Source organism: Mustela nigripes, chromosome 1 (assembly GCF_022355385.1).
Source record: "Mustela nigripes isolate SB6536 chromosome 1, MUSNIG.SB6536, whole genome shotgun sequence".
NCBI lineage: Eukaryota > Metazoa > Chordata > Mammalia > Carnivora > Mustelidae > Mustela > Mustela nigripes.
This window is the reverse complement of record NC_081557.1, coordinates 32,200,008-32,221,755: the sequence shown is the minus strand read 5'-3', so window position 1 is coordinate 32,221,755 and position 21,748 is coordinate 32,200,008. Positions and strand designations below refer to the sequence as shown.

Sequence of the window (21,748 nt, the reverse complement as noted above, 5' to 3'; positions counted from 1 at the left end):
GCTTCCCGCTGAGTAGAGAGCCCGATGCGGGGCTCGATCCCTGGACCCTGAGATCATGACCTGAGCCGAAGGCAGAGGCTTTAACCCACTGAGCCACCCAGGCGCCCCTCCTGAGAGTCTTTTTAATTTCAGGGTAACAATAACAAGCTTTTAGACTCTCCTTAGATCCTGAGGTGGAGAACCCAGAGAGGAGAGAGACCGACAGACAGAGAAGGTTGTGGAGAGGGTCCTGGAGAGAGGGAGAGATGAATAAATCAATAGGTTTCTCTTTTGTTTACTTGAAAGGTAGGAACAGTCTTGCTTTTAGTTGTCAGTTAAGTCAACAAAACACTATCAGAAGAATCTCTTGTCTTTGTTTCCCTCCCACCAAGGTAGGACCGTAGGACCCGGGCATCTGTTTTCCACACTGATACAGAGTAAACATCAGGCATTTACAAATGATTTCCTATCTGATAGACTCAGATTTGGTTAAGGGCAGCGCCCCCTCCTCTCTGACCATGACCAGCTCTTTGCTTTCATCTAGAAAATGTCATATCAGAAAAGGTTCAAGAATGGCACAAACATGTCTTTTGAGCTGGTGCAGAAGGTTGATTTCAAGGGACGGAAGGAGTTTAATATTCATTGGGTTGGTTTGTTTTTTGCTTTTGCTTTTTTTGTTTTTTGTTGTTGTTATTGTTGTTTGCTAGAACACTACCTGAGTTTAAAATATTGAGATAAAAACTAAGCCAGTAGTTCGTGGAATAAAATAAAGGCGGACTTGCACCAGTAGCTCCTGAGATTCCCAGGGAGGTGGTTTCTCTGGCATCCCTTTGTTCCTGTGAGGGAGTATCTCCAAATATTTGAATCAGCGTAAATTGCAGCCTCATCCCCTCCTCCCCTCATCCCACTCTGAGGAAAGCTAAGGGCCATTACTCCTCTCAGAGCAGCACCAGGCAACGGGAAGATGTGTGCTGCCATCATTCCCCAGGGCTCGCTCAGGTTTCTGTCACAGACTGGTTTCTCCCCGATCAAACGGGGAGTGCGCAGTGTCCCAGGCAAGGCGGGGAGAGACAGAAGAAGCAGCCGGCAGACAGGCCGGGAAAGTAGGCTGAGGACAGGTTGCCTGGCCAGGTTTGCACATCGGAAGAGCTTCTGAGGAAAAGTGAAAAGGAAACCCATCCAAGGAACAGGGAAGTCGTGGTCCAGAAGCCTAAGGAGCAGCCTTGTTAGCGGAGCAGATCACAGAGAAGCTGTCCTTGGGAGACAAGAGCCCCCTTCGTCTGTGAGTGACTGTCCTCCTGGAGGATGCTGAGAGGCACCGAGGGTGCCTTCGATGGGACGCACGTGCCCAGGTGTCCAGCCCCAGGTCTCTCTGATCACGGCTCCCCGGCGGGGCAGAGAATCTTCTAGCTTGAGGTCTGATAGCCTTTCAGTGGACCTCTGCCATGAGGACTGGTGAGTCTGGGCAGCCAAACCAGGTTGTGGGGTCAGGGAGAAGGGGGTGAGCTCCTGGTCCTATGGTGTCCTCAGAGAAGCTGGTCAGCCTCTTCAGGCCTCTGCCTCCTGGTCTGTAAAGTCACAGCAGTGAGACTTGTCTCAAAGGAGGAGGGTGGTAGTGCCATGGAACTACTTCATCTGAACATGCTCTCGTGGTGTCTCATTCGTAGTAGGTACTCAGTTTCTTTTTTTCTTTCTCCCTCTGCCTCCCTCCCTCCATTCATGTCAGTAACGGAAGTTTGGCTGTGTTCTTAATATATCTTGCAACTCATTTTATATTTTGTAGCATTTTATTTTTAGGACAGTGTGTTGGTGGCAGAGGACTTGTGACAAACACCTCTCTCTCCCACGTGATCATTTGTCCATTCATGTCCTTGGTCATTCAGTATTTCCCCTCAGTCTATGCAAGGTTCCATTCCAGGTGCCAAGATACAAAGAGGCATGTATCAAAATGCCTTTAATTTTCACTGCCTGTGAAGTTTTTAGTATACAAGGGGAGGAAGATAATTCCATGTGAGTTTAGTTTTTGCTACTCGAGGAAACAAAATTCTGAGTTCTGTGGCAGGGATTCCTGTCCTGTGTGAGGCTTTGAGTGAGCCTAGAGCTCTTGGTTGTTCTCTGGCCATTGGTCTGGATGTAGGGGTAGGGTTTGGCTGGGGGCAGCCCACCTGCTAGGGGCTGCTGCTTGTGACTGTTGGCAAGTCACTGTCCTTCTTCTCCCCCTATACTTTGCTAGTCTGTCACACATATGGATAACAGGACAAGCTCAGAGGGTTAGATGAGCTAATAATATATGCGGAAGGACACAGGGCCAACCTGGAAGTGGCTGTGGTACTACCACTTCTGATGCTGGTAATTACTTCTGTGATGACTCTAGTCGAAACTTGAGCCAGTTCAGCGTCCTGACCTGCAGGGGATGTGGGCAGGAGGAGGGCAGTGTCCTGGCTTCTAGAGGCTTGTGGCCCAAGAGCAGGAAAGACGAGTGCCTTATTCACCCTCATGCAGAACAAAAATGGAATAAAGACAAGCAGATACTGGGGGTTTTCAGAGGTGGGAGAGTTGGTAACAAAGACTGAGTCCCTCCACATTTGGTGACAACTCTGTGCCCTCTAAGACTCCTGTCTCTTGCATCTCCATTTTATACACAGGTCATGACCTTAGAGGAGGTAACCTACTCCCTCCAGAGGAGGGAGCACCCAGTACATGAAGTCCGACTCCAAGCCCATGTTCTCCCCCGCACGTCAGGCCATGTGGCCGACCTTGGTTCCACCCTCTCCCTCTGCAGATCAGCCTCCCTTCTGTGGGCCGTCAGTGGCCAACCTCCAAAATTGCAGGCCTTCTCCCCACCTGCGTTTGGTTGTTTCCCTACCTGCCCTTTGGGATGTCAAATGAGCGAGTGGACTTCCAGGTAGGGACAATAGGAAAATCTTTCCAAAATTAGGAGCCGTTGGAAAGGAGAACAACTGACGAAGGCATGGAGAGCCAAGGGAAGAACACAGCTCTACCTCCCCAAGCAGCTGTCTTGCTGCCCTTCACTTGTCAGCTCTGCGACCAGAGAGGCTGGGAATTTTTCATCATTTTTTTTTTAAAGATTTTATTTATTCATTTGAGAGAGAGAGTGAGCAAGAGAGCACACGCTGAGGGGGGAGAGGGAGAAGCAGACTCTATACTGAGCAGGGATCCCCATGCCAGGCTTGATCCCAAGACTCCAGGATCACGACCTGAGCCAAAGACGGATGCCCAGCCGACTGAACCACCCAGGTGCCCCACTTTCTCATCTTTTGATCCCTAGTGATGCTACTTCATGATCTGGCACATAAACCAGGAAGGTTTTGTTAAGGAATTGAGAACTTAAAACCGGTAGAGTGTCCCAGGCCTGCTATGCAGAGTAGTGCTGGGAAGGCTACTGTGCTGGGCCTAGTTGGGGCTGTGATGGTTGGATGTTCTTTCTAGAGGGAAGATTGAAGTCATAGTCCTGGGCCAAGACCATGTGCCTTCTCTCTGTCACTGGGTAAATCAGAGGTCTTGGGGTCGCACCCAGAGGCTAGGCTGGAGCTGCTCCGGGGCTGGGGTTGGGGCACAGCCAGCCAGTATGGAAGGGGAATCTACTCGGTTAGGTATTGTATGAGGTGTTGTGTGAGACATGTGGAACTGTCTCTTGTCCTTGGACTTATTCTCCAGGAAGGCAGTGTGGCATAGTGGTTAAAATCTGGCCTCTGATTTTAGGACTTCCTAGAATCCTTGAATAGCCACTTCCTCACTTGGAAGTCAGTCTTGGGCAGTTTTCTTTTCTACTCTGTGCCTCGGCTTTCATAGGTTAAGTAATAATATGAACTATAATTTCCTCATGGATTTTTGTTGAGGATTCAATTAAATGATTCATGAGAAGCACCTTGGCCCAGTGCCTAGCACATAGTAAGTGCTTAATAAATGTTAATTGTCACTACTACTACTCTTAGCATCACTATAATCTGATTAGGGAAAATAAGGAATAGGATAAGTAAAGAATAACTAATAATAACTAATACCCAGATGGTAGTTAAGTGCTAAGTTTTCAGTATTTCCTGGAGTGTATTGGAATGTGTCAGAATGTACTTGAACATAAGCTCCAGGAAGTTAATGACTTGTACCTGTTCTTATTCATTTACTACAATGGGGTCCCGGGCCCCATAAGTTTGTCTTGGTGTATGGTGGCACCCAGGAAATATTCATGGATTGAGTGCTTCTAAAGGTACTCTCTTCCCTGTCTCAGGACCTTTGCATGTGCTGTTCCCCCCTGCCTGGCATGCTCTTCCCTAAACTCTTCTCAGTAAGTTCCTTCTCACTCTTCAGGGCACTTTTCAAACAGGCCTGACCACTGTCCCCCATCTTCCTCCTCATCAACTGCATTACATCAGTGTACTTCTATTTCTTACTCCTTGTCCTTTTTCTTATAAAATTTCATAATTCATCTTTACTCATTTATTTGTATTTACTTAGCCAACCTCTGCCTCTTTCCCTGGACTGTAGGCTCCAGAAGGGATGGGACTTAATCTGATACTTGGATCCTCAGGCTTTCCATGGCGCCTTGCAGATGGCGGGCTTGGAGGAACTCTGGTTGAAGGAATCGACTCAAAGTGTTCGGAGGAAGGAACATGGGCTGGAGTAGCTGGGACAGGGAGTGGGTCACTTACGCCTCAGCTCATCTGTAAAGCTGCGATGAAGGCAAAGCTACGTCTTCTCAGGACGCTCTTTAACCAGAGAGTGGTTGGGATCGGAGATCATTTTGTTGAAGGCTGCTGTACCTTGAAAAGCATGAGTTCGTTGGTTCCCTCCTTTACTCAACAAGCCTTGATGCGGCTCCCGCTGTGCTCAGAGGCAGGAACACCCTGTCTCGGTCCCTTACCACAGCTGAGCGCGGGGGAGCTGCCCACAGCCAGGGCATGAGTCTTTTGTCTCCCTCCTCCTTCTGGGGCCTAGTACCCGGAGGGAGCTCAGTATATGTTTGAGGCACGACCAAACCAGGAAAGGCACCGTCGGGTGGCTGTGATGGAGAACTGGAATTTAGGATGCAGGGTTGAGGGGGAAGAGAGAGGCTGTGGTGGTGACTGAGAAGGGACTTAAGTGGGGCTTGTCTGTGTTCAGGTTTGTCCCATACCCTGGTATACCCACAGAGGAAGGCACGGATACCTGTATTACTCTAGGGTGAAAGGCATTAGTTAGGGCAGATTCTTGCCGGGTGATCATTGTGATTTCCTGCCTTAATGGCGTTGCCTACTGTTGGTAGTCAGGTATAGCAAACACAGGCCTTGTCACTCGGTGTGGCCAGCCTTGAGTGTTGCTAACAACAGCCACCAGCATTCACTGCGCGATTTCGCCCTCCTGTCATCCCCTCGGACTGGCCCCGGCCCCCTAGGGAGGCTCCCAAAGCATTCTGGTTAGCTTTGTGCCTTTTCACTGGGGTGAATCATTAACATCACACTTCTGTCCCCTCCTGGGTTCCATGGCCAGCAGGTCAGGGCTCTTCCAAAGAAAGCTAGCTAATTATAGCCCTTGTCTGAACCAAATCCCACAAGAGGAGCAAAGCAGTGGCATATAAATGGAGTAGGGTGGGAGCCAGCACCCTGGCTCTGGAGGGTTTGTCTCCTCCCAACCCCTCTGTCTCTCTCTGCGCGGTGTGGAATCAGCCGCCACCGTTGCCTGCTCAGTCGGCGTGTGAGGCTGCCGTGCTGTGCTAGGAAGACGACAGAACAAAGGGAAACAGGCCAGGAGGCTGGGGGCCGGATGAAGAGAGGTCTCGGGGGTGAGAAGCGCTTGTCACCAAGCGGCAAAGAGTTGGTGGCTGAATCCTGGCTGCGTCTCGGTCTGCTCGTGTTTCTCCTCGGTGGGGCTCTGTCCCTCTTTTTCCCCGGCCCCTCCTACTTCTTACTCTCTTCTAGGACATAGTTATATTCTGTACTTTCCTCGAGCCAAAAAAAAAAAAAAAAAAAATCAGGCTTTCTAGCAAGATCACCAGACTGTAAAGGCCCAGACATTTTCTAGTCGTCGTCTGTCGTGGTGCTGGCGTTCTCGCTGCGGGCTGAGGGGCTCCCGGCCTGGGATTCCGGAAGGACTCATTCCGCGTCTCATCCACAGACCGACGCTGAGAAGCATTCCCAGGTGGAGAGGGGGTCCCTGTGGTCGGGCGATGACGTCAAGAAGTCCGACGGAGGCTCCGACAGCGGCATAAAGATGGAACCCGGGTCCAAGTGGAGGCGGAATCCCTCGGACGTGTCGGACGAGTCTGACAAAAGCACTTCGGGCAAGAAGAGTTCGGTCATCTCGCAGACGGGCTCGTGGCGCCGAGGCATGACCGCGCAGGTGGGCGTCACCATGCCGAGGACGAAGGCAGCTGCCCCAGCGGGCGCGCTCAAGACCCCCGGAACCGGTGAGTGAGGGGCTGTGCCGTCTCATTTCTGCCTGTGTCGGTCTGAAAACCGAAACCCGCAGACACTCCAGCAAGAGCTTCAGTCCCCGTCTAGGGCAGCTATTTCTTCTTTGAGTTTAGATCTGCCAGTGACTAGCTTTCGGGAAGGTTCGTATCCCTGCATTTTCCCATGTGGAAAGAGGTCCGTGTGTCAGCCTCAAGCTCTGCAGGTGCTTCAGCTGCCAAAGGGGATGGAGTGGGCTTAACCAGGGGCTAGGGAAGAGCCCACACACGCGTGCGCAGGCTTTCCAAGGGCGTTTACGAGCTGCCTTTATGTCATTCACGTTGCCCGTGATTTAGGGACGTGTATAAACAGAGTAGTGTGTTTGCAGGAAGGCAGAGATGCCCCCTGAAAATGTTAAGGAGAGCCTTTAAATGGCCAGAGAAGGAAGAAAGGTCAGTAGAAGGCAGGATCTCTTGCCCAAACGTACCAGCGATTGGCCGGTTTTGCTTTGTTCTGGGTAAATGTAGGCTGGTTTGCAAATGAGAAGTCATTGACATCTCCTAGAGGGCTCACGGCGACAGTAGTGGGTAGATTATCTTTATAAAAAGCCCTTTCCTTTGCCTCCCAAGGCTACTGCTTTCCCCAAGGAAAAAGTGAACCAGTTCTTTGGCGGAGGGAACGATTGTAAGCAGATGGGTTCTTGGTGTGCACACTAACCTTGCTGCTTTCTCCCTTAGGAAAAACAGATGATGCAAAGGTGTCTGAGAAAGGAAGGCTGTCTCCCAAAGCTTCCCAGGTGAAGCGGTCCCCGTCAGACGCAGGCCGCAGCAGTGGCGACGAGTCCAAAAAGCCCCTCTCCAGCAGTTCCAGGACCCCCACTGCCAATGCCAACAGTTTTGGGTTCAAGAAGCAGAGCGGCTCAGCTGCTGGGCTGGCCATGATCACAGCCAGCGGGGCTACGGTCACCAGCAGGTCAGCCACACTGGGCAAGATCCCCAAGTCATCTGCACTCGTCAGCCGGTCCACCGGCCGGAAGACGAGCATGGATGGGCCTCAGAACCAGGACGATGGGTATCTGGCTCTCAGCTCCCGGACCAACTTGCAGTACCGGAGTTTGCCAAGGCCCAGTAAGTCCACCAGCCGCAATGGGGCTGGGAACAGGTCTAGCACCAGCAGCATCGATTCCAACATCAGCAGTAAGTCTGCGGGCCTGCCAGTGCCCAAGCTGAGGGAGCCTTCCAAAACGGCTCTGGGCAGCTCTCTGCCGGGCCTGGTCAACCAGACCGATAAGGAGAAAGGCATCTCCTCCGACAACGAGAGCGTGGCTTCCTGTAACTCAGTGAAAGTGAACCCAGCTGCCCAGCCTGTGTCCAGTGCGGCGCAGGCGACCCTCCAGCCGGGAGCCAAGTACCCCGACGTGGCCTCTCCCACGCTCCGCAGGTAAGTGGGTCGGTGGTGGTTGGCAGCGCTGGAGTCTGTGGAATGGCATCCTGAGCGAATCATTTTTTGTTCGTTGGTGAAAACAGCCTGTTTCTCCACGTCTGTTTAGTCAGAACCTGCCAGCAATTTTGTACTCAGCTGATTATTTTCCCATGTGGGGAGGAAAACACCCAAGTGTCTGAATCTGTCATCTGGGGTCAAATCCTGAGTCCGCTTTCATCAGCCACCGTGGATCCCTTCTTTACAATTTTGTTTCAGTTTCCTCATCTGTAAAATGGGAACACCTACCTGAGATTGCATGTGAATTTTTTTTTTTTTTTTAAGATTTTATTTATTTGTCAGAGAGAGAGAGAGCAAGAGCGAGCACAGGCAGACAGAATGGCAGGCAGAGTCAGAGGGAGAAGCAGGCTCCCTGCCGAGCAAGGAGCCCGATGTGGGACTCGATCCTAGGACGCTGGGATCATGACCGGAGCCGAAGGCAGCTGCTTAACCAACTGAGCCACCCAGGCATCCCAGATTGCATGTGAATATTAACTTTTGTAGCCATATCTGGCCCATCGTAGGTGCTCAGCCAGAGCTAGCTACCATCCAAGATGAGATCTTAATACGCCCCTAGACCCCAGGTGGGCGTATGAGGAGAAGGCAAAGGATCTTTTTTCCACCCTTGTCTTATTAATTCTGTGGCTGAGATTCTACATCATTATGCCAGACCGTGAGCTCAGCCAGATCCTTCTCTCAGCTAGCCCAGTATCTTCCCCCTCCACCACACACATACTTTTTTATACTGCATGCTTAATTCCAAATTTGTTTCTGAAATTCTAGCTTTCTTTAAAAAAAAAAAAAAAAAGACAAAAAAAACCTTTTAAAGCAGAAGTGTTTCTGAAAAAGAGAAATTGATTTCTTATTCCCTTAAAAAGGCATTTTCCCACATTTCCACACTGAATGGAAATTTTGTATATGAAAACAGTGTTTTTTTTTAAGCAGTTCCTTTTTAAATGTGTACCGCTTTTGATGGCTCGTATCATCTCATCCTTCTCTCTGCTGAACCGTCCTCAAACTGGAACGGCATAGGACGGAGCTTATCTTACCATTCCCAGGAAATGGCTTATCCTAGGAAAGAGTCTAAGTCCCGGATAGAAAATTAAGTAGTGAAAAATAAAAACTATGTGCACCTATTGGGAGGTGAATAGGAATGTTTGAAAAGACTTCAGAAGAAGCCTGCCATGGGAAAAGTGTGGTGAAGCAGTTCACTGTTCTTTGTCTAGACTTGATTATTAGAATTTCAGTAATGATTGTTTTTTCAGGGGAAGGTCCTATCGGGCTGCTCTTTGTTGTTCTAACAGATTGCCTTGTAAATGAAACTATCCTCTGCTTCTTGCCTCAAGTAGTATATGTAACATTCGCTCTTTGGTATTATAGATTTCCTTTAGTAACTACAAAGGTATTTTACTGGACCCTTAGGCTACTGTTACAGAATACTTGAAAATGCATGCAGATTCTGAGGCTCGACACTGAACAACTTTCAGCCAAATCCTGTTAATTACATTTTTTCTAAATCATTAGGAGGTGTTCTCAATTTCCTCTTTGTGCCTTAGTGCAGAGAAGAGAAATCTCAGATCCAGTGATAGCGCTCTTCAGATGACGGGAGGGACCAACAGACAAAAGCCTGGGCTTTTTCTGCGTAGTTACATGGAGGAGAATTAGGGGCAACAAGCAACAAAGAAGATGCATAGGATTTTGGTTTTCTAGTGATTGAAAGGGCTTGACAGTGGAGTGAGTTACCCTTAGAAGTAGGGAGCTTCCAGTTACTGGAAGTACGTAAGCACACCAAAGCCAAGATTCTACCAGAGGATATCTCATTCTTTGGTTGTCGCCAGGCAAAAAAGTATTTTCTTTTTTTTTTTAAATAAAGATTTTATTTATTTATTTGACAGATGGAGAGAGATCACAAGTAGGCAGAGAGGCAGGCAGAGAGAGAGGAAGGGAAGCAGGCTCCCTGCTGAGCAGAGAGCCCAATGCGGGGCTCGATCCCAGGACCCTGAGATCATGATCTGAGCCGAAGGCAGACGCTTAACCCACTGCGCCACCCAGGTGCCCCCAAAAAGTATTTTCTAATCTGTTACCAGATACCATAGTGAAGATTAGTTATGTGTGCGTATGTTTGTTTTTACGATAATTGGGATTTGTAAGGACTCCCGGGAGAGAACAAAGATGAGACTCCTACCATGGAGTCGCTGGGTGCAAGGTGACCTGCCTGTCTTTACCTGTTTCTCAAGATAGGTCGTGGTTTTGTCCCTGCAGAGATGCACGTTCCAGCAGGGTTTGGTGGATGGAATGACTTGCATTGCTAGAGCATGTCTCCATCCTTGGACTTTAACAGTGTTCTGCCATTCTTCACAGAGAGTCCTGTTGCCAAATGAAGAGAGAGGCCCATGGGCCATTCCCTGTTTTTCTGGCAGTACATTTCCGGTCATCAGCGGGGGGATGACATGGAATGACATGTCTGTCCCCAAGACCCAGGGCATCTGCTCTTACATCTCATGCCCTGGCAAGATTTCTGTGTAGATCCTTGGGTAGGACTAGCCTACCATCTTTCAGATGGGCCATCACTTGAGGAGAAATCCAGGAAGATACTTTTCCCAGCACCCACCCCCCCGCATCCAGATCTAGACTCGTCTTCTTGATCAGTTCATGTCATTCTTAGAGACCAAACAACCGAAACCTTTGGAACTGAACTGAGTACCTGCTTTGTGCCTGGGGTCTCAAATACAAAGATGATGAAGATAGATCTTTTCCTCTAGATGTTTCGGGGCTGGGGCAATTTTCTAGTTACCCTATTTATGGAAATGAAGGGAAGCAAGATCTGGGACCACCATGGCTAGGCCTATTGAAAATTATTCCACGTGGCCCTAAGGGTCTCGGCTACAGCCTCGAACTTGAAGCTGGAGCCTTGTGAGACACTGGTGTCCTTTCCCAGCAGGAGCACCATTAGCCATTTCAGTAGCAATGACTGTGTCCCTCCCCAGGAGTCTTAGCGCTCCTGTACTTGTGCCCCACCGTTAACAGCTCGGCACCCCTCGTTGCTGGCTGTTCAACCTGCACAACCCTTTGTCTCTTCACAGACTCTTTGGTGGGAAGCCTACCAAGCAAGTGCCCATTGCCACAGCAGACACCATGAAAAACTCAGTGGTGATCTCCAATCCTCATGCCACCTCGGCCCAGCAAGGTAACTTAGAGTCCCCCTCGGGCAGTGGCGTCCTGAGCAGCGGAAGCAGCAGTCCTCTCTACAGCAAAAATCTGGATATCAACCAGTCTCCTCTAGCCTCCAGCCCCAGCTCAGCCCACTCGGGCCCTTCCAACAGCCTCACCTGGGGCACCAATGCCAGCAGCTCGTCCGCGCTCAGCAAGGACGGCCTGGGCTTCCAGTCGGTCAGCAGCCTCCATACCAGCTGCGAGTCCATTGACATCTCCCTCAGCAGCGGAGGGGGGCTGAGTCACAATTCCTCCACGGGCCTCATCACCTCCTCTAAGGACGACTCCCTGACTCCCTTCGTCAGAACCAACAGCGTGAAGACCACGCTGTCGGAGAGGTTGGTGCCGTGCGCCTGTATCTCTTGGAGAGACACCCTCCCGCAAGTCAAAGGGTTTATGTTAGGAATCCCAAATGTTAGTTCCCCTTTGCCTGGGAGAGTGCGCTCTTTCTAACCACTGCTGTCTTTTTTCCGTGGGGAAGCCAGGCTGGGATGGAATTCAGCTCGGCTCTCCTTCCTGTTACCTTTTCCATCGCGGTTATTCTCCATGCTTGGAGCTGCAGGCGGCAACGGAGGGAGGGCTGCAGATTTAATGCTCCCGTTGGACATGGCATTCCTCCTGGAGGTCCTTCCATTTTATCCTGTTCGTTCATCAGCTGCTCGTCCCCCCCACCCTTGTCATTGTGCAGGCAGAGCCGGTGGCAGGAGACGTTTCTAGGCAGTGGGGTGGACTTGGTGGGTGTCACGGCAGGCACCCTCCTATTAAAGGGTTGCCAGCCAGAGTGATCGAGACACTCAAAGCAGCCTCAGAGCCCCGGATTCCACTGCAGCGTGCTGTGTGTCTTGTTTTCCACGTAGGCCAGAACGCCGGGATGCGCGCTGGGAATGAGGAAAAAAAAATGTCTAATCATTGTGTGTGTCCGACCCCTCCCCTTTCTTCCCATCTAATGTTCCTTCTCTTATTTTCTACCTGCCTGGACTTCTAGCCCTCTCTCTTCCCCTGCTGCTAGCCCTAAGTTCTGCAGAAGTACTCTGCCCAGGAAACAGGACAGGTAATGACATTGTAGGCCTGGGAGCTCACCGAGCCTCCAGGTTCCTCTGTCCATCCGTGTCAAGCCAGACGTCTTGTGTGAGGCTGTTGGCCTGAGGCTGCCGCTTGTGTTCGTGGCTCTGCTGTACGCTGTGACCCCAGACATGCCAGGGAGGGTCTGCTCCGCTGTCCACCCCAGCCCTAGAAGCGGTGGAGTTGGGCCAGCCCGTCCTCCCCCCCAGCTTGGGAAGGAAGCTCAGCCGCTGGAACTGGGGCTTGAACTGGGGCGGCAGACGCCCTCCCTTGCATCTCTGTCCTCCTGTGGCATGCTCCTGCTTCCCAGCTCCCTACCCTTTCTTCCCTCTCTCCCCCACCCCCCTCCCAGCCCAGAACCGATCTCCCACCCACTGTGCGGCGGAGCCCTCACCTTTGTCTCCCCTGCCCCTACTCCCCACGCAGCTGGCTCCCTTCCCTTCCAGAAAATCCTTTCCTGCTATTTATTTGGCTGGTGCGTCTCGCAGGCTGTTGTGTTCTGTGTGCCTGTTTCCTGGAATGATCGTGAAAAAGAGGACATGGAGGGGTGAGGCTCTGCAAACTTAGAGGCTCGCTTGCCCCTAGCTGCCTTGTGGGTGGGCCTCAGAGATGGATACTGACCTCCAGTTTGTGGGGGAGCCTCAGCTTGGCCAAATACAACAACCAGATGTTGTTTCATGGTAGGGAAAAAAATATTAATGAAAATCCCCTTCACCCCATCCGTGGCAAAAACTTTGTTTTTGTCAGACTCAGCAGACCAAGCCTTTAAAACCTTGTTCTTTGGAAATCCAAATGCCTTGACTTTATCCGCAGGCAAGTTGAAACCTGCCCGCACTCGGGCCCAGGGCTGCTCACCAAGCTAACCAAACTAAGAGGGACCTGGAATTCATATTATTCCAGGTGAATTCCAAATATGCAGACTGCTGGCCTCTTGACACCCTCCAGCAAGTCCCTTCTCTCACATGGAGTCATCGTCAATGGCATTTGGGGAGGGTCAGACGCAGGGGTGCTGGCATCTCTCTCTCCAAGAAGCAGGGGTGCTGGTGCAAGCCTGGGTGACTGGGCAGCAGCAGGTGTGGGCTCTGCTTCGACCTGGGGCAGCCCCTGAGTTTTGCTTTGCATCTGTGACAAAAGAGGAAGTTTGGGGTCCAGTGGTTGTCTCGGGCCTCCTGGTGCCTCGGGGTGTGCGCTGGGGTCGGCCAGGCCCGGGATCAGGTGTCTCTTGTTTTCCGTGGATGTGGATGTCTTGCATGTGCCACTGGATAGAAGGGAGCGCTCCGTGGTGCTGTGAGTCTCTTGCTCCAGATCTCCGGCCCCCATTTAGCCTCTCCCTCCTTCCCTTGCCTGCTTTCCCTGTGCTTCTCTGAAGTTCTCATTTTTGTTTTAACTTTCCTACAGTGACCCGCACCTTGATAGGAACACTTTGCCTAAAAAAGGACTCAGGTATCTGCGCTTCCTCCTTCCCTCCGTACCATCTGGTGTGGCTTTGGGGCTTGGCTGCGTGACTCTCATGGCTGGGGGAGGGCTGAGGGCTGGGCTGGACTGGGGTCCCCGCTTTGGCCACCGCAGCAGGACCCTCTGAAGCGGGGGCTCCCCGGGCACCCTCTCATTCCCATCGCTCCATCTGTCGGCTTTTTTGCTTGGGCAGAGGCTGTGCTTTTTCAGGCTTATTATGGCGAAAGCCATCTCATGAGGAACACCCCTTGGCAAGCCCAGAGAGCAGAGACAGCCTCTCCTGGGACCACGGGGTTCCCTCAGGAAGCCCTTCACCCTGACCGTTCCGCTCACGGCTGTCTTCCAAAAGAAAGGACGTGACTTATGGCACGTTGGTTAGCCAGGACATGGCAAAGAAGAGAAATAAAGCTCCCTAAGTTGGAAAAGATTCAACTTTGGGGGCCATAGAAAATTAATAAAGCCGGGGGCTTTGTCTTTCCTATAAGTATCTCGTGGAAAATTGTGTCTGTTTTCGGTGCCCAACAAGACAACGGGTGTGATGATTGGCTTTGGTATAAAGAAAAGACTACCGGGAAGGAATGTCCTTCCATTCATCATTAAGTCGTGGATCATTTTTGGTGCAAGTCCTGGTTAAGCAAGATGCCAGAAATCACCGTTGCTCACGCCAGCTTCTTCCCTTTGCCAACCAGAGGGACTCCAGTTCTAACTCCTGCCCCACGGTCCTACTGTATGACGGTTGCCGCTGTCATTTCCCTGCTCTTTGAACACCTCGTTCTTCGTAGCATTTGCTTCACACTGCACTAGGCATTAAGTGCTTTCGCAAAAAAAAAAAAAAAAAAAAAAAAATGGAACTTGGAATGAAATGTTTCATTGCTGTCATGTATGTCTGTGGTTAATAACCTGGAGCTCTTAAGGCTGAGAGCATTTTGAGCAATAATGTGAGGTAGGTATCAATGCTGCCTTTCAGTAGGGACTCGAGGAAAGCCAATTCTGAGAATCTAAGAATAAGAGTATTGAAAATGCCCCAACAGACGTTCTGCGGGAGGAATTTCAGCACTGTGGCCATAGAGGGAGGGGTTGGCAAAGGCCTTTTGTGCTTCACGGTTTTCTTCGTGCCTCTGAGGGCTTCAGACTAATAATACTCAGTTCATGCCACTCCCAAGATGAGTTTGACATTGAGTCCCTACTCTTGCCTCTAAAGTGTAATTATCTAGGAAGCTAATCCCTCTAAAGAATAACATTTTTAAATTTTTAAATTTAAATATGTATATATATATATATATATATATTCCCCCCCCAGTGGATCTATTCTATCAAAATGATGTAGCTTTAAATTTTTTTTTTAAGATTTTTATTTATTTGACACAGAGAGAGAAATCACAGGTAGGCAGAGAGGCAGGCAGAAAGAGAGGAGGAAGCAGGCTCCCCGCTGAGCAGAGAGCCTGACACAGGGCTCTATCCCAGGACCCTGAGATCATGACCTGAGCCGAAGGCAGAGGCTTTAACCCACTGAGCCACCCAGGCACCCCTAAATTGTTTTTTTAAATTTCAGAATAGAGATACATGCTAGGCTATCTTCATGCAATTGGTGGGACCCAGAAAATTGTATGTCCATCACCTACAGCAGATACACTCTGCCTGTCCCTCCTAGCTCCTCCCCCCCCCCCCCCCCCCCTCCCCCCCCAAGCCCCCCCCCCCCCCCCCCCCACATTCACGCACAATGCCAAGATACCAGCAACTCTTCTTCTCGAGTCCAGAGAATCCCTCTGGTTCCATAATCAGTAGTCACCCCACAGTAATCTGTGTGTAAGTCCAGAGGTACTCTGGTCACAGGGCACTTCCGAAATTTGAGATGCTGCCTGTGGGCATGATGAGAAAAGCATGGATTTTGGAATCAGATGTAAAATGGATGAAATGTCACCACGTGATACGAGGCAGGCCCTCCCCTTCTTGCCGTGTAAAATGGGGATAGTAGCCTCTGCATGGCCGGGTGGGTGGGAGGTGTTGGCGAGATGCCTGTGCAGGCACCCGGCACAATGGGGACCTTGAGTACACCATTGCCAGACCTGTTACGTAATAAGTGAGGAGCTGGGTCCCGGGACGTCTGTGGCACCCAGTGATTTGGGGTTCCTTTTACGGAGACTTACCGAGGCTTCGTTGCAGCAGACACAAGTATCAGTGTCGTCACGCCTTCTGTCGCGTCTGGTTTCTGATACGCTGGGACTCGCGGCCACTTACATGCGCCCGAGAACGCGGCTGCCATGAGCTATTGAATTAAAACTCCCTCGAAGCTCTGACAGCAGCTCCTTCTGCTGCTCCAGCTCTGTCAAGGTGGGGGCTTTGAAATGACACTATCGTGAATCAACATGTTACAGATACGCCCAGGGACGGCTCCTTTGAGCATTTACGGATCTTGCTCCCTTTATCCTCCACACTAAAAAGAATTGCAGTTTTCCCCAAAGGCAGCCAAGTAGCAAAAAAAGGTTTGGAGAAACTTCATAAGTTTCAGGATATGTAGTAATGTGATTTTTTTTTTTTTTAAACATCATCTTTGGCTCTGTGTTGTTTTTTTTTTTTTTTCCATCTATTTATCACCAGCTCCCCAGAGTTCACGTTCATAAGTCTCGTTCACAGTTAATCCCAGCATAATTTCTGTCTATCCAGGTATACTCCCACCTCCCAGCTTCGCACCCAAGAAGACGCAAAAGAATGGTTACGGTCCCACTCTGCAGGAGGCCTGCAGGACCCCGCTGCCAATTCCCCTTTCTCCTCTGGCTCCAGCGTCACGTCTCCCTCGGGAACGAGATTCAACTTCTCCCAGCTTGGTGAGTAGCCACTGACAGTTAGCTGTGGCAATCAGCCCTGGGGGACAGAGGTTAATCTTATATTTTGAAAGAGGCCTGTGGTCATTGCCAAGTGGTCAAGCCCTCCATGTTCATGAGCCCTCCGCAATAGAACTTGATTATAGGGAAGTAATAGCAAAAGGGAAAGAAGAGAAAAGGTTTGGGTACTCTTATCAGTATTTATATGGTTGGTGTAGGTAGGGTTATAGTAAAGAGCAAACCATTCTACTTTTTTTTTCAAGTTTACTTTATTATTATTTATTTATTTGACAGATCACAAGTAGGCAGAGATATAGGAGGAAGCAGGCTCCCCACTGAGCAGAGAGCCCAATGTAGGGCTTGATCCCAAGACCCTGGGATCATGACCTGAGCCGAAGGCAGAGGCTTTAACCCACTGAGCCACCCAGGTGCCCTAACCATTCTACTTTTGAGAAAAATGAATTGTTTCTAAGACATCTGAAGACGTAGGTTTCTATCTAAAAAGTTGTAGCATACCCCGTGTCTGGTCCTCTGCATGGCTCTATTAAGCTGGAAAATAAAGATCCGGTTTTGAGTGAACACATACTCTTGGAAATGCCTACTCCTGACATAATGCTTTGACTGGCACAGTGGGGAGAGGAGAAGAATTTGTAAGACAGCCCCTGCTGACATGTTAATGGATTCTTTTTCAGAGAGACAAACACACCCACACAGACTCGTAATCAGGGTAAGAGAACAATCCAGAGCTTTATCTGAAACTGTGTAAAAACCGACAATGATCAGGTAGCAGGTATTATATATAGTTAGGAAAAGGGAAGATCCGTCCTGGCTAGAATTACCAGGAAGAATGGGAGCTGAGCCCTAAAAGACTGATGGAGGGAAAATCCTGCCCACTCTCATCTTGCTCTTTAGAAGGGAGGCCTTTTCTGATTATTGCAAATAATAAACACGGCTTCTTTAAGGACAGGTGTGGCTTATCATCAAGTAAGACTTCACTTTTCCTTTTTAATTAACAGGGAGATACTTTGGAAATACCGTATGTTATTGACATGGTCAGGACTTTAATAAAAAAAAAGCCTGTTGGGGCCAAGGTGGAGGGGAGATGCCCCTTTGCCCTGAAGCTCTTTAGGCGCCATTACAAGCATGCCCCATTGGAGGCAGTGAGGTCTGTGTTCATGTTGTTCTTTCCCAGCCCTAACTCTTTGAGGCAGGAGTTTCTTGTCATGCACAAATGCTTCCCATCTGATCAAAAGCCCGGTTGGACTATTTTGGGCTTTGGCTTTAGAGGGAGTTGTTCCAGATGAGCCCAGGGAGTAATTAGCTCATGCCTGGAAGGTGACACTGGCTTGTCGGAACGTGCCAAGTTGGAAAGCTGAGGCCCAGAGACTTGCTTTGGAAATGACCCACCTTTCCTCCCTTATTTTTAGCTCTCCGTGTTTTATTTAAATGTGGATGTGATAGCCTTCTAGAAAACAGACGAGGGAGGGAAGTCGGCAGGGACAAATAAGGCCGATACTCATCAGTCCCCTCGTCATCCCCATCTAGGACTTGAAGAGAGACATGAATTTCCCACCTTTCAGTCCCCTTCCTTTCTTTTCCAGCGAGTCCCACCACCGTTACTCAGATGAGCTTGTCCAACCCAACCATGCTGAGGACCCACAGCCTCTCCAATGCCGACGGGCAGTATGACCCGTACACTGATAGCCGATTCCGGAATAGCTCCGTGTCCCTGGACGAGAAGAGCAGAACCATGAGCCGCTCGGGCTCCTTCCGGGATGGATTTGAAGAAGGCAAGCATGGAGGGTTACCGTCTCAGGTCCTGCGTTGCGGTGAATGGCCCTCCATACCGCATTCGCGAGCAGAGAGCCCACGTGGAAGTGCTCCTAGCTCTCTCTCTCACTCTGGGGGTTGGGGCTGGGGAACTCTGAGTAGAGGGGTCTGGTTGTTCATTCACCTCATGGGTGGGGGGGAGAAGCTGCTGAAGAAACTCGAGTGAACTTGGAGCGGACTGTGTTCTACTCTAGGCTTCTCCCTCTTGGACTTGGGCCACAACTTCTTGGCATGAGCCTCCATCTTGAGGTTCAGCTGCCGGCTCACCATCTTGGCAGCCTGAGTTTCTGGAGAGTTAGTTCATTTCCCTGGGCTAACGTACTCGTGTAGCTCCGGGGGCCTGTGGGCAGCCGGCCTCTCGACTCCACTCCAAAATTTTCTATTTCTCAAGCACATTTTTTTTTAACTTTATTCAGTGACACCCTTTTCCTTCAGGTATGCTCTTTTCCTTCTTTGCTCATTAACTGTGAATATTTGGGGTCGGATTTTTATGTTTTGTTCATTTTAATCAGAATGTTGGGAGAAAGTAGCTCTGGGCATTGTTGCCAGCGTCTTCCTAACTTGGTTCATCTCTCTTTCCCTTTGTTCCTTCAGCTCAGGGTGGGAGCTAGAGAAGCAAGCAGTCAAAACCCTGTGGAGGGACAGCCCCACCCCCAAAAAGCTTCCTGAAGATGGGAATGATAGGATATTGGAGTCAGTACTCATTGACTAGTAGTTAAAACTATGGAGTAACACTACCAGGGTTTGAGTTCTGGCTCCCCCGCTTTGGTAGATGATCCAAGAGGATGAGTTACTTTACCTCCCTGTGCCTCTGTTTTTTTTTTTTTTTTTAACTGACAAAATGAGAATGGTAATAGTACCTAGCCCATGGAATTATGAGAATTCAACGGTAGATATAAATGTTCACCCGCTAATGTCATTACATGCCCTAGCCTGTAGACTCAGCGTCAGCAGTAAGGTCCTGGCAGCTGGGACTCCCCAGCCAGGGGATGGGGACTCTCAGAGCAATTGGAGCCCAGGCTATGGCCATAGCCCTCGTTGTGCCTTTTTTGCCAGTGACAGACGAGAATGCGGGAGAATGTCGAGGGGGTCATGGGTGTTTCCCTCTGGCCCCAGCCCCTGTGAGAGTGGGAAAATAGTAGCACAGCCACCTCCTGGGAGGAGAGAACAAACTTGTCTTATTTTTGTTTTTTTAAAGACTTTATTTATTTGAGAGAGAGGGAGAGAGAGCACAAGCAGGGGGAATGGCAGGCAGGGGGAGAAGCAGGCTCCCCGCTGAGCAGAGAGCCCTATGTGGGACTCAATCCTGGGACTTGAGAATCGTGACCTGAGCCGAAGGCAGATGCTTAACTGACTGAGCCACCCAGGTGCCCCTAAACTTGTCTTGTTTAAAGAAATCCCTAAACAAACTGAGAGAGAAAGAAACAGAATAGTCTTCCACTGTTGTCCAGTGTACTTGCTTAGAGAAAGAGTAAAGGGTTTAGTTACGGGGCACTTGCCCTCTGGTCCATCTTCCTAGCAGCGTCCCTCCCTTCACCGTGATTTACGTGTCCCCTGTACCGGGTGAGCACAGTGAGCAAGTCTGCAAATCCATGTATGGGCACCTGCTGGGACAGAGGATCGAGGAGGGGTAGAGCCGAAGTTACCCAGAGTGTTCTGCTGGATTTAAGAGAACCCGGGTCCCTCAGAGCGACGCGCAGGTTGACCCGAAGGTAAAGGCGTAGGCAGCTGGTCTTGAACTTTTTCCTACTCCATGTGCTAGCCAACCATGGCCGCAGAGCATTCCCCAGCCCTCCTTGTGACGACTCACATACGGAGCACGTCCTGGGCCACATTCATCTTCTGTGTCGTGTGTGTGCCTGAGTGAACTGTGTTCAGGACCGAGATTTGTCCAAACAAGCACACTTCACCTCATAAAGATCCGGGGCCATTACAGTCTCATCGTCAGAGAACTTTCCTTTATTCCATCTGGAATCAAGCTGTCAGGCAGCACCACTGTGGGATATCTGGGATGTCAAAGTGACATTGATAAAAAATGCTTGCCCACAAGCAGTGTCTAGACTTTTGTAAACCCTAATGATTCATGGTGACGTGGACTGAAGGGCAGAGGTAAAAATCAGGTTTGGTGGGAAGGGGGTAGGGACTGCTGTCGATATACACGATGAGCGCATACCATTTTCATCTTTTGGGGAATTTTGCATCGAATTGCTTTTACTCCTTCCAGGGCTATTACATTACAAAGACAAGACAGAGCTCATGCAGTTAGATGCTTTTCATTCCATTGGGTGAAAGCTGTTCTTCCCATTTTGAATTTATAAATCCCAGAGTTGGAGAAACAGGGGGAAAATTTTACAACTCATGTTTGGACAAGACAGAACCCCTGTGTGATAGTCAGTTAGGTACGTCATATACCAGAAAGCAGGAGAGAAATTGAAGAAGAATTAGCACAAAGACGTGGGGGAGGTTTCTGTGGGATTTAATTAGCACTTTCCATTTTGAAGGAAGTGAGAGTCATAAATATGTAGATTAGGTACAGCCATGGCCCAGATGCAACCTTTCAAAGTTATTTCAGGTAAATTAATTTTCATCAGATGCATTATGCAATCTTAAAGTCAACTTTAATAGCGTACATTTAGGGAGATGCTTGAGGCATTTTGAAAATGGATGTCTTTGCCCGGGGACTTTACCAGTCATCCCTAATTGCTAGTGCAATCTTAAGCAGTTCGTATGGAATCCATAGGAACAGAGCAGCTTCTTAATAAATAAATATTTTTATTGCAACTCACTTGGGTTTCTAGCACCTGAGTTGTACCTGTGATTGAAATCCTGGCACGTCTGCTGCTAGACTTGGAGAAAGGACTTGATACTGCTAGGCCTATTTCCTGTTCACTAAAAGGTAGAAAATAATTGTGCCTGCTTCAGAGGATTGAAGTGAAGATTAGGTGAGATAAATCCACAGAAAGCATCTCATGCAAAATGACTTCCAAAGACGTTTATAGTCAGTGTTCAAGCAGATGGTAGCCATTGTTGTAATTGTCAGGTTTTGTTTTCTCCTTCTCCCCAAGGGCCATTATCCCTGTTTTGTTTATGGCAAAATTGAGGCTGGAGAAATGCCTTGGGGACTGTGTGCAGCCAGGACTCGGTGCCAAACTCTGGATTTTCAGCCCTCTGTTTTCCTGTTCAGTCCTACCTTGACATCTGACTCTGCCTAGGTCGCAGCTGGGCTTTCTTACCTCTGTGAGGCAGACTGGTCCTTCATCAGTGTGTTTTCTGTTTTCAGTTCTGCTTCCTTTGCTGGTTCAGAGGGTGGTCCATCAGCCATCAGAACCGTGCATCCTTCTCACTGGTAGCACCTCTGAGAGTATCAGCAGTGGACTAAGAACTAGCCTATGTGCCTCCAAGCCTGTCTCTGCTCCTAACAGGCTGTGTGTTCTTGGCCATATCACTTAGCCTCTCTGGGTCTTAATTTACTCTGTTGTGTGTTAGCAGTGGGAACTCCTGCCCTGTCTGGGACTATTACCT

General features: G+C 49.7%; 1 protein-coding gene across 7 annotated transcripts in view; it reads left to right on the top strand.

The window, feature by feature from the left end:
- The window catches only part of NAV2 (neuron navigator 2), a 722,564-nt gene that overhangs the window by 645,171 nt on the left and 55,645 nt on the right, over positions 1-21,748 (top strand). For 5 of the 7 annotated variants that reach the window (XM_059407175.1, XM_059407119.1, XM_059407156.1 and 2 more), the window contains 7 exons: positions 6,091-6,382; positions 7,103-7,805; positions 10,928-11,395; positions 12,043-12,108; positions 13,518-13,562; positions 16,239-16,399; positions 17,998-18,186. In XM_059407175.1, the coding sequence (XP_059263158.1) occupies positions 6,091-6,382; positions 7,103-7,805; positions 10,928-11,395; positions 12,043-12,108; positions 13,518-13,562; positions 16,239-16,399; positions 17,998-18,186 (1,924 nt within the window). The remainder of the gene's footprint in view (positions 1-6,090; positions 6,383-7,102; positions 7,806-10,927; positions 11,396-12,042; positions 12,109-13,517; positions 13,563-16,238; positions 16,400-17,997; positions 18,187-21,748) is intronic. The other 2 variants (XM_059407136.1, XM_059407166.1) reach the window with 2 other exon arrangements.